This window comes from Nicotiana tomentosiformis, chromosome 4 (assembly GCF_000390325.3).
Source record: "Nicotiana tomentosiformis chromosome 4, ASM39032v3, whole genome shotgun sequence".
NCBI lineage: Eukaryota > Viridiplantae > Streptophyta > Magnoliopsida > Solanales > Solanaceae > Nicotiana > Nicotiana tomentosiformis.
Window position 1 is genome coordinate 3,999,658 of NC_090815.1, and position 12,799 is coordinate 4,012,456.

Sequence of the window (12,799 nt, forward strand, 5' to 3'; positions counted from 1 at the left end):
GCCAAACGGTCGATTGAACCGTGCCCACGTAAATCACCCGAGCCCGGACACAAAATACAAGTTTTAACTTTGTGTGCTACGCACAAAATTGAAAGGAAGTTTATGCCTTTTGGATAAAAGTTCTTGTCCTTTCAAAGATTTTTCGTTTGGTTCCTCGAAGACATCGAGCCTAAGAACCACTTCATTTAGGGACTGCCACCTAAGGCATTACCCGAATTAAAAGGCTACGGCCATTTCGGGATATAAAAGTCCGAGGGCACAAAGCTTATTTGGTATTGCCCAAATTAAAAGGCTACGACCATTCCGGGATATAAAAGCCTGTGGGCACAAAGCTTATTTGGCATTGCCCGAATTAAAAGGCTATGGCCATTCTGGGATATAAAGGCCCGAGGGCACAAAGCTTATTTGGCATTGCCCGAATAAAAAGGCTACGACCATTCCGGGATATAAAAGCCCGAGGGCACAAAGCTTATTTGGGATTGCCCGAATTAAAAGGCTACGACCATTCTGGGATATTGAAACCCGAGGACACAAAGCTTATTTGGCATTGACCGAATTAAAAGGCTACTGCCATTCCGGGATATTGAAACCCAAAAGCAAGAAGCTTATTTGGCATTTGCCCAAACTCGCAAAATCTCGGAGACGTCCAACACCTGTAACAAAAGGTACCTTTGGCAAAATTACAGTCTAAGAAATTATAAGCACTTTGGGAAAACTTTCTGGTCATACCAAATTTCCATATTGCCTTGAGAAAAATCAAAGGCAAGGCCTGTTCGAAAACCCCGAAAAAGACCCAACAATTTAATGCTAAGGTATTTTAATCTTTGCAAAACATAAAAAGAAAGGGAAAGGAAAAACTCAAGAATTATCAAAAAACTTGTATTATATATGGTCTTTACAAAAGCATAACAAGCCTTGACAAAAAGAACAAAATACAAAAAAAGAAAAAAAAAAGAAAAAACGAAATCGAGCAGAGGCACTGAAGTAGCCTGATCCTACCCGGAGCCCGCCTCGTCACCCGGATTCCCGGGGTCTTCTCTATTATTGGACCTGCTTGAGTCCTTGGAATCTTCCTCCTCGAGATAGGCCAGCTTCCTTGCCTTGGCTTCAAGAACCTTGGCATCCTCAATCTCAGCCTATACGTCAAAACCCCGAGCATGAACTTCCTCGAGGGTCTCCCTTCGGGATTGTCACTTCATGTGCTCGATGAGATTTTTTACAAGGTCCTAGGCCGCCTCGACATCAGCCTTATATTGGACCACCATCTCATCAGTGTCGGCCTTGACCACTACGGCCACTGACTTGGCCGTTCCGAGCTCCTTGGCCAGATTTTTTAGATCAGAGGCGGCCGAGCCTAACTACAACTGGAGCTCTTCAACCCTTCCTCCACCTCGACTTCCCCGACTTGATGAAGATCGGCCTCGCCTCCCCTTGGTTAGGAGGCCCCTTGCCTTTTGGGCTGCGGCGGCATGCTGGCCACCAGATCGAAGGCTTCTCCTTTCCCCTCGGACTCATCCCTCAATCGATAGAGTGAGTCCGGAGACAGTGCTCGACCACTGGTGCTTCCCTTGGGTTTACGCGCCAATCTTTTCCTTGACTTCTTCTTCTCAGGGCCCGGAGAACTCGGAGCCCTTTTTCTTTTCTTTTCTTTATCCTAACCCGAAGTAGGGGGCTCAATGAAGATATCGTCATCACCGGATGGAGGCTTTATATGAACATATTTTGGTAAACCTGTAAAAGAGAAGTAAATCAAGTCAGAAATCGATAACGCGAAAGGCAAATCAAATGACACTTGAGAAAACCCTCACCATGGGAACGAGCCTCCCATTAGCCCTTTGATAGCTCGCGCCACAAACTCTCGGAATAAGTCCTTTGTTTTACAATGACCTTGACCCATTCCTTGAGTCGAGGAACTGCATCCAGCATCCGAGAAATAGCTGCACCACCATAAAATATCGATGAGAAGGGAGGAAAATAAAAGAGCGATGAACAAAATCTTAAAAGCAAGATTATACTTATGTGTCATATTCCACTTCTTAGAAAATGGCATATACTCGGCTGGGATCAAATCCGAGGTCTTCACTCGAAAAAAGCAGCCTAACCAGCCTCGGTCCCTATCTTCATCGATGCTAGAGAACGGGGCCTTAGTGGCCTGACGGGCAAGCTTGATTAGTCCCTCTCGATAAAGTCGGGGATTATATAAGCGCATGAGATGGTCGATGGTGAAGGGACAGCCCTCGATCTTGCTTACGAAGAAACGAAGGAGAATTACTATCCTCCAAAAGGAAGGGTAAATTTGGCCGAGGGTTTTTTCGTACCTCTTACAGAAGGCAATAATGATCGGGTCCAAGGGGCCCAGCATAAAGAAAATCCTCCATGTGAGTAGTGATAGCTTCCTCAGGCTTGGGGACCACTACGTGTTTATCAGCCCAGTTGCAATCTTTCTTGACTTTGGAGAGGACGTCCTTAGATAACTACACTCGACTCTATGCTAAGGCATCAAAAACATTACATGAATAGAAATTATAAAAAGATGTTGGAAAATCAAAGACATGATATTTCCAGAAAGGGAAATTTCATATATATTCCGGAATATATTTACAAAGGCTGAATAAAAACATCCTCAAAATAAACAAAAAACTATATACATGAGATAAAAACTAAAAAAAGTACTAAGGCATCTACACTTGGTCTTCATCGGGGCCCGACTCGTCGCCAGAACCGTCGGAACCTTCGGATCCATCGGAGCCCTCGAACCCTCGGATCCTTCGACACCTTTAGGATCATAAAAATCCTTTGCCTCGGCCTCAAGCTTTTTGGCTTCCTCGATCTCAGCCGACAGGTCAAAACCTCGGGCGTGAATCTCTTCGAGGGTCTCTCTTCGAGATAGATGCTTCATATATTCGGCCTTTGCCTTCAGGCGGGTCTCGACTGCCTCCACATCAGCCTTGTATTAGGCCACCATTTATTTAGCATCGGCGAAGGTTGTGTCAAATTCGGACTTCACTGCTTCATATTCTTTACCGAGGGCGTCCCGCTCTACGACGGCCGAGCTCAGCTGTGCTAGGAGATCATCATTCAACTAAAACCATTTGTCATATTTGTCCTTTGCCACCCGGAGTTGGTTCTTAACTGATGCCAGCTCCTCCTTAGCGGATTCCTTCTCCAAAGCCAGCAGGTCCATTTTGCTTTTCCACCTATCGGTCATGGCCTGGACCTCGTTCATCTCGACTCGAAGCTGGTCGATCAGGTAGATCTTCTGTTGGACCTGCGAGGATGTGTTGTTAGTCACTGTGACTAGCTTCTCGTCTTTAGCTTCAAAGACCTTTACATTTTCAAACAGGTCGGCATGTTCCCGCTTCAGGGTTGAAGCTTCCTTCTGAGCCCTGTCCAGCTTGGCCTGAAGGTCCTTGACGACCCCATCTTGTCATTCATCTTTGCCTGGTCCTCCTCCATTACTAGGCATTGGATGTAGCTAGCTATGCCCACTAGATCAGATAGAACCCGAGCATCCTCTGGGACAGTAAGAATAACTCTTCTCTTGCGTCCGGGGTCCACGCTTGGTGCTGGAAACTACTTCACCAGTTTTAGGCTTGAACTCGGCCTGCAGTTTCCAAGGGCACGTCTTTCTTTGGGATCTCTAGGTCGCCCAGCCCAGAAAAATCTTCCAAAGTAAACATGTCCACGCCATCGAAGAAGGAGTAGAGAGGGTTGTCTGCACCATGAATCCCTTCGCTTGACTTTTCCTTTCCCTCTTGGGCCTCTTCAAGCATGGACTCAGTATAGGAGGGCATCTCCATGATGTCTATCACACTGGTCACCTCTTTCAGAATAGAAACGGCTTCTCGGGAGGTCACATCCCCCGTCTCCACTTCGGCCTCCCAAGTCGGAAGGGGATCGGGCTCGTGGCTCCTTTGTCATCTTTTTCATACTCATCCCTGAGCCGGCGAAGCGAGTCGAAGTCTGATACCCGAGACGTAGTATTCTTATTGGGCTTACGAGCCCGAGAAGCCGCCCTCTTTTTTGGCTTCACCTCGGGACCCGGGAAACCCGAGGACTTTCTTTTCCTCTTATTCTCTCCCGCGGTAGCCCCAAGTTGCCCGTAACGGAGGGATCAATGGATAAGGATACATCCTCTTCCCCTGCTAGTGGCCTAAGTTCGGTGGTCTTAGGAAAACCTGCGAAGGAAAGAGAAAATTTCAGCATTATATAAGTTTGGCACATAGTAATAACTATTCAGAAGAGAGCATTACCATGAGAACAGACCTCACATCTGCCCTTCAAAAGTTTGTGCCACGTGCGCTCAAAGTATGACATTTGTTTGCAGATTCCTTTGATCCACTCCTTAAACCGGGGGACCACATTGGGAAATCGGACAACAGCTGCACGGCCACAAATACTGATGATGAGAAAGAAAATAAAGGAAAATTGACACTTAAGGAAAGACTACACTTACGAGATGCATTCCATTTCTCGGAAAATGGCAGGAACTCAAGAGGGATCAGATCTTCAGTTTTTACCCAAACAAATTGCCCCTGCCAGCCTCGGTCTCGATCCTCATTAATGCTCAAAAAGGTAGCCTTGCTGGCCCGGCGAACGAGCTTGATTAGCCCCCTTGAAAAATTCGGGGATTGTACAGACGGAGTAGGTGGTCGAGGGTGAACCGATGAGATTTGGTGTTGTTCACAAAATAACATAGAAGGATCACGATCCTCCAAAGAGACGGGTGGATTTGCCCGAGGCACACCTCGTATCTCTTACAAAAGGCTAGAACTACTAGGTCTACCGGGCCCAGCGTGAAGCGGTATATGTAAATACTTAAATACCCCTCCACATTGGTAGTGATATCGTCCTTAGGTCGGGGGACTACCACTCCTTGCCTTTCTATTTACAGCCCTCTCGGACTTTGGGAAGGGTATCTTTGGTAATGGAGCATATGTATCTCCATGCTCTTTCACCTCGATCTTGTTTGGCTGAGGCCTTCTCGACCTTCAAGTCATCCCCGGTTGAACAACCCCCGCGTATAAAGATTTTCATGGGGGGCTCTAGGGCCGCTTCGGGAGCAAACACCTCAGTAGCAGCCACCTCGGGAACAACCGCCTCGGGAACAGCCACATCGGCATATGTGGCTGGGTAGGAAGATGAAGGGGCAACCTGCTGAGCAACTGATTTGGAAGTCTTAGCCATCGTGATCTGGAAAGTATGAAGATTTAAAGGAAAATCATGGAGGTTTGAAGGAATAAGTATGAAGATTGAAGAAAACAGTATGAAGGTTTCAAGGTAAGATGAAGATCTGGGTAGAAACCTAAGAACAATTATGAAGATTTGAAGATCAATATAAAGATATGATGATTTGAAAGAGTTGATCGTCGCTAGAGAATTCAAAGGTAAAAGCTAGGATCAAAAATTATCATGCGACCAGCCGATGATCGACACATGTCAGAAGTCAGAACGACGCGACTGATGGAACATTTCGGCTTATTCATCATCTTGGTTGTATCATACAAAGGAAGGAACCAGGAATCATCTATCGTTTTCCATCATTTCGGCGAACCTACTCTCTGAAAAATGAGGGGACTATCTATATACGGGTAAATTCAGGGTTAGCGCACACTCGAGTTTCCGATAAATCAAACGAAGTAATAGTATAAATGTATGAGATCGAGACCGAAGTTAGGAACTCTTTGGATCGATACTGGAACGAGGTATACGTCGTCGAGCCTGACAAGACAACACTCCCCGAACCCAGAACGAGCTCTAAGACCTCGGAAAGCACTACAAATAGTTACACACGACTAATAGAGGGTCGTGATATCCGCACCCAACCTAATATCACGGCGCAGATCTCGCCCGATGTCGGTAGTGTATCATTAATTGACGTGAAAGGAGAATTTTTACCTTTTTTTAGAATTATACTAGTATTGAAACTCTCCTAATATATAAATGGGGAGCTTTTTATTCAATTGACACATTGTAACTCATATATCAAGGTAATACAAACATATCTCTCTGCTTTCTAGCTATTGAAAAGTTCTTATTTTAATCGTAGTTCTTCATATACATTTGGCTCCGAATCGAGGATCCGGTCGAGGAAAAAATTATTGTTCAGCTTAAGTCCGAGCACGACCTTAACTTCACAACTGGTTAAGTTATTCATTTTATTTTTAATTCGTTTATCTAACATTCTGGATTACTTGCATTGAATCAATCCACATATCCTTAAAACCGCACATAAATTTAATTGTTATCCATTTTAAGGATAAATAATGTTGTTGTTGTTAGAGCTTTGCCCAAAAAAAGGACTTAATTCGTAGCTTTGGGCTAGAGATCTTGCTAACTAGAGAGTGTTGAGATAAATATCGCAAGTATTGATACATGTGAATTAGTTAAGGTGCGCGCATATACAAATTTTTTTTTTAAAATACAAAAATTAAAATGAAAAGCAATATACTGAAATGAAAATATGGTAGTAGAATCTAAGAAAACAAAACACAGTGTATTATTAGATAGTATTAAGTATTAACACAAGACAATTGTACATAACATGATCTCTCATAAAGCATCAATTTAGTACATAGTGGGATTCAGCAGCCATTAGTTATGAGAATTTCCTTCAAAGTACCGTACCTGTTTTGCGAGTGGCTATTTCATCTGTATCAGTTGATAATTGATGAATTGACGAACCATGTCCCATCCCTGGTTCGCTAGGAATGACTATATTTGTTTTAGTCGGCGAGCTTGAAATGGGCAAAAATTGGAGCACTGATCACGAGAATCAACTTCTTCATTTGTATTTGGTGAGCTTGCAATTATAATTGGGTTCTGACGTTTCCCAAGCTTACTAGGAGTTGCTTCATTTGTAATTGGCAAGCTTGTAACTGCATTATGGCGTACCCCTAGTTGGTGAGGAGTTACTTCAAGTTGTACTGGTTTTCACATATTTGATGAGGAAGAACGACTCGCTATTGTGCGAGTTGTTGTGTCATCTATATCAGTTGATAATTGATGAAACATGTCATCGCCCTATTTTCGAGGAATTATTACATTTGTCTGAATTGGCGAGCTTGAAATGGTAGAAAAATGGAGTCCTGATTCATGAGAATCAGATGCTTCATTTGTATTTGGTGAGCTTGTAATTATAATTGGGTTTTGACGTTTTCCAAGCTTGCGAGTAGTTGCTCATTTTGGCAAGCTTGTAACTACATTATGGCGTGACCCTAGTTTGCGAGGAGTTACTTCAAACTGTATCGGTTGCCACATGTTTTATGAGGAAAAATGACTTGCTATTTTGCGAGTAGTTGTTTCATCTGTATCAATTGATAATTGATGAAACGTTTCCTCACCCTATTTTAGAGGAATCGTTACACTTGTTTGAGTTGAAAAGAGTAAAAAATGAAGCACTGATTCACGAGAATCAATTGCTTCATTTGTATTTGGTGAGCTTGTAATTATAATTGGATTCTCATGTGTCTCAAGCTTGCGAGCAGTTGCTTCATTTTCTACAAGTGGGCCTTTAGGGATTATCACACTTGTGTGAGCTAATGAGCTTGAAGTTGGAGAATTCTGGTGTTCTGATCCACCAAAATTAGTTGCTTCATTTGCATTTGGCAAGCTTGTAACGGCGTTATGGTGTACCCCTAGTTTGCGAGGAGTTGCTACATTTGAGCGAACTGACGAGCTTGAAAGGTAAAATACGGATGTCATGTTCCATCAGAAGTTGCGTCGTATGTATTTGGCAAGCTTGTAATCGCATTATGGTGTACCCCTAGTTTGCGAGGAGTTGTTGCATTTCCATGGTTCCAAAAGAACGGAAGTATCATGAGCAGTGCATATAGAGGAAATAGGCTGATTTTGGCCATGGCTTAAATTAAACTTTGTTGTATTTTTGAGAAATGACCAAATCTTGATATGGCAATATGCCTCAAGTAGGTGTTATATATATAGGGATTTAATAAAACTTTGCCTGCCGCCCATTTCTCAGCACATATTCTGTGTCTCATCTTTGGAAATAATTTGAAAGTGGCAAGTGTTTTTGTTTACCCTTAAAATCGGATAACAATTGAATTTATTAGTGGTTTAATGAATATGCGGATTAATTTGATGCTAAACGATAAATTTAATAGCAATTAAAATAAATAATAATAAATTAACTGCAAAGCACACAAATTGGATAATATCGGCCTAGGAAAGCTAGTCACCCTCGAGCTGGATGTACTTTGATTGATACCAAGATATCAAAGAATAAGAACTTAAAGAATAACGGTAATGTATTTCTTATGAGTATATGTTACAATGCCTTTCATGAAATGCTAGGCCCCCTTTATATATTAGAGGAGTCCTACTTTTATGGTATTATTCTATAAAAGGTAAGAAGTCATTGATTTGCTGACTGCTGGTCTCCCTTTTTTGGTATGTTCCGTGATTTTCGCCGCAATATCCGATTAGTTGCGAGAGTTTCGGACCCTTATCGAGTAAGCTGGTTATATTTTCCTTGAGACCATCTTAACCGGGACCGGTAAAGACCTCGGTAAACTCGAAGGCAAGTCCAGTGGTTCCGGTGGCTAATATGGCAAGGCAGAAACCCATCTATGGGGTTTTATCACCATCTCTCGATCCCAAACTGTCGTGTTGGATGCTCGATCAAATCCCGAGTTCGATTTTACTCGTATACAGATAGTCTCCTTGTTTTTCGGAGAGTAAATGATGAGAAATGATATGAGCTCCCAATTCTTACTTGGATAAATCATGACGTAAACGACAAAAATCATGACATAAAGTCCCCCCGTTTTTTGGAGAGCAAATGACGAGAAGAGATATGAGCTCTCGATTCTCACTTCGATAAACAATGATGTAAGTGACAAATATCATGACGTAAAATCCCCTCATTTTTTGGAGAGTAAATGACGAAAAATGATATGAGCTCCCGATTCTTACTTCGATAAATCATGATGTAAGAAAAATCATGACGTAAGCGACAAGAATAGTTGAAACGTCCCGTCGCTCCAGTTTTCAAGGTATTAAATACTTGTCAGTTGCTGGTCGGCCACTCTCAAATGTGAACCGTTGCTTGGAAAACTATAAATGCCTCCTCCTTCTTTCATTCAAACTTTACATTCAAACCTTCTACTCTCGTGCCTAAAAGATTTCAACACTTCTATCTTTTATTCTGATTTTCTGAGATCTTTCATAAATGTTCTTCATCCGCTAATCATCCATTATTTCTCATCCAAACCTTCTTCTTCATATCTCTTCAATCTAAAGAAATGGGGAAGATTTCAAAATCCGTTCCTCAAAAAGAAACTCCCTCTGCCTCGAGGCCGACTGTTGAGGAAATCGTTTCTCATAATGTTGTTGCTGAGGAACCGATACCAGAGCCTCCTCTAAAATACTTCATCCCCGCGGGGTGCCCGACCGATACTGATTTCATGAACGAGAAAAACTCTTTGGTACCGGGTCGTTGTGAACCGGTCTCGAGATATATCTGCTCGGAGGGGAGAGCGGAGCCTGACCTCGATATAACTTTGTTTGCTCAAGGCTTTGAAAACTCGGTGCGACCGAAAGTTTTTTCAAGATTCTTAAGTGATTTTAGATGATGCTTTTGCCAAGGGTAATCTTTTAGCAGGTTTCGAGTTCTTGTAAAGGCCTTATTTTTTGATTGCGATCTTCCGGCGTTTTCGAGTTATTTTTAGGGTGGTTGTAGCCTTTTGCATTTGGGCACCACCTAATAGGTTTGGTGCCTCCTAGGAGTGTTCAAAACCGAACCGAAATTGAAAACCGAATCGAAACCGAAGCTTAATGGCTTATTGGTATCGGGTTAACGGTTTAACGGACGGGGAACGGATTGAAATTTTTTTATTAGCGGCTTATTGGTTTGGGGGCGGATTATTCAATTTTCTTAACGGATAATTCGTTAACCCGTTAAGGATATATATATATATATATATATATATATATATATATATATATATATATATATATATATATATCCATATATATATCCATATTACTGCTCTAGACAATTGTACGAAGTGCAAAGAGAATTGTACTGATTGCTTGGAAGTATCTTCTTAAACAGTAAGAAATCTGTTCAAATAATATTGTTGGTGTATTCTGTTGTGTACTTCTCGTGATGATTTCCTCCAACTTCAACTCCTCCTTTCTTATACCTGAAACTGGACACTAAGTTCACGTTAAGATTATCATGAGAAACATGGCTAGAGTTTTGTTCAATAGACTGATCATTTGTGTGGTTTTCGTTGCACCATCGAATGATAAGGAGATTGTAGAGGCCAAGTAAGACGACTGCTACTCCGATAATGATAATATCACAATACAAGGTGGGTACAGTGATGGATCTCTAAAGATTACTTCTCTTTTGATATCCAGTATTTGATTCTAGTAATATGGCCTCATGGTGTAATTTAGTTGATATATATGTATGAGAAATATTGACTATATTGTTGTCTCGGGGATGTACTCTCCAACACTGTTAAAGTATGTTAAGTTTCAATCAACTGAAACTAAACCGATAACCATTCAATAACCGCCCGATAATAGCTAAACCGATACCAATCCGCCCGATATCTTATCGGGTGGCTAGCGGATTAATACATTTAAAAACCGATAACCGATAAGCCAAAACGTTAAGAGTAAATAACCGCCCGATCCACCTGATAAGCAGCTCTAGTGCCTCCATGATTTGGTAGCCCAGGTTGTCCGAACTTTCTCTGGATAACAGTTCCCGAGTAGGGGTAGCCTTTGGGATCGATAGTCCCCGAGTAGGGGTAGCCCGTGGGCTCTTAGGATCCGGAATTTAAGAGGCAAGAAAATGCATAATAGCAAGGCGAAACTTTCTTTCATTTCTCAGTATGTAAAGTACATGATCGAAAGCACATAAAAACTTATATCATGGCCAGAGTGGACTATGTGAGCACGGTTCAGACGACCGTTTGACCCTTACAGTGAATCCTAACCACCAAGCCTTAGCTTCTAGCATACAAAGTTTTTCTTTTTTCCTTGATAAAAACCTTAATCTTTAATCAAAGGGTAATGGCCCCTAGTATTCGAGGTCGAGCTTGAGAGGGCTCGGATACTGTTGACATGAAGTGAATAATCATTGACTTCGGTTTGAGACCGGTCTTCGAATCTAAGTTAGCACATTTTACTTTTTCCTCGTTATCAGATACAAAAATACACTTAAAACCGTTCTTGATGAGAAGTGCAGTATAGACTAAGTTCTTCCTAATTTTTAGAAACACGAAGGACGTTGTTCAGAGTCACCACCTTGTCAGAAGTTATTTTCAGAAATATTTTGCCACATCCTTCAATCTTGGCCGTTGCGGAAGTTCCCATAGAAAGCGTCTCTTCGGGTCCAACTAGAGCATATGTAGCAAACGCTTCTCTAACAACACAAACATGGTGAGTGGCTCCAGAATCAATCCACCATTCCTTAGGATTTCCCACCAGGTTGCATTATGAAAGCATAACACACAAGTCATCAATATCCTCGAGCTTTTCAACCATGTTTGCTTGACCCTTCTTCTTGTCTTTCTTTGGAGCACGGCAATATGCAGATTTGTGTCCATCTTTCCCGCAGTTGTAGCAATTTCCTTTGAACCGCTTTTTGCTTGGGTTGCTTTTTGGTCCAGAAGGCTTCTTCCTCTTTTTATTATTTTGTGGAGCATCCTCAACAATGTTTGCCCCCATTATTGTTGAGTTTCCACGACCCTTCTTTTCAGCAGCTTTGTTGTCCTCTTGGCTCCTCAACTGAACAATGAGATCTTCGAGAGACATCTCCTTGCGTTTGTGTTTAAAGTAATTTTTGAAGTCCTTCCACAAAGGAGACAACTTCTCAATCATTGCTGCAACTTGGAATGCTTCATTGATGACAAGACCTTCAATGAAAATTATATTAGTATATTATATAATATAATTAATACTTTCAACAAAAGTATTAATTCGACTTATGCCATCAACAAGGAGATCGTGAATAATCACTTGTAATTCCTGGACTTGGGTAATAACAGACTTGCTATCTGCTATTTTGTAGTCCAAAACTTTTGCGGCAACAAATTTCTTCAACCTGGCATCCTTAGTTTTGTATTTATTTTCAAGCGCAATCCACAATTTTTTTGACTTCTCCATATTACTGTACACGTTATACAGATCGTCCTCTAGTCCGCTAAGAATATAGTTCTTGCACAAAAAATCAGAATGCTTCCACGTCTCAGTCACGAAAAAGCGTTTATTTTCTGGAGTTTCATCAGGCAGACTAGGAACATCTTCCTTAATGAGCTTTTGTAGACTTAAAGTCGTCAAGTAGAAGAACATCTTCTGCTTCCACTGCTTGAAATCTATCTCGAAAAAGTTTTCGGGCTTTTCTGCTGGTGTCGGTGCCAATGTCGGTGTTGTTCGTCTTGTCAATGTATTGGCAGTCACCATAGGAACAACCTGATTTCCGTTCACAGTAGTCATTTCTGTAAAATAATGAGACAAGAAAATTTTTAATATACGGTGAAGTTTTTATATCTTCAAACCAAATATACTGGAGTAGAAAATCACGCAGATTTTAATCTCCAACGAAGTAAAATATTACTAGGATTTTAATCTCCAAATAACAGATAATAAAACAAAACAGAATATACGTTAAGATAAAAATTGAAGTAGAAAACCACGAAGGCTTTAATCTCCAAACTAGGAGTAGAAAACCACACATGTTTTAGTCTCAGAACAATATATGCAATACAAATTCAGAATATTTTTAAGTTCCTTAAGCTTGTTAGTAATCTGTATTTGCAAA

The 12,799-nt window shown here is 41.5% G+C and overlaps 1 protein-coding gene across 1 annotated transcript; it reads right to left on the reverse strand.

The window, feature by feature from the left end:
* Window positions 1–11,472: 11,472 nt before the first annotated feature.
* Window positions 11,473–12,474, reverse strand: LOC138909185 (uncharacterized). Its single transcript, XM_070200370.1, has 2 exons — window positions 11,940–12,474; window positions 11,473–11,894 (listed from the first exon to the last, which is right to left on the reverse strand). The coding sequence occupies exons 1-2, from the start codon at window positions 12,472–12,474 to the stop codon at window positions 11,473–11,475; spliced, it is 957 nt and encodes a 318-aa protein (XP_070056471.1).
* Between the last annotated feature and the right edge of the window lie 325 nt (window positions 12,475–12,799).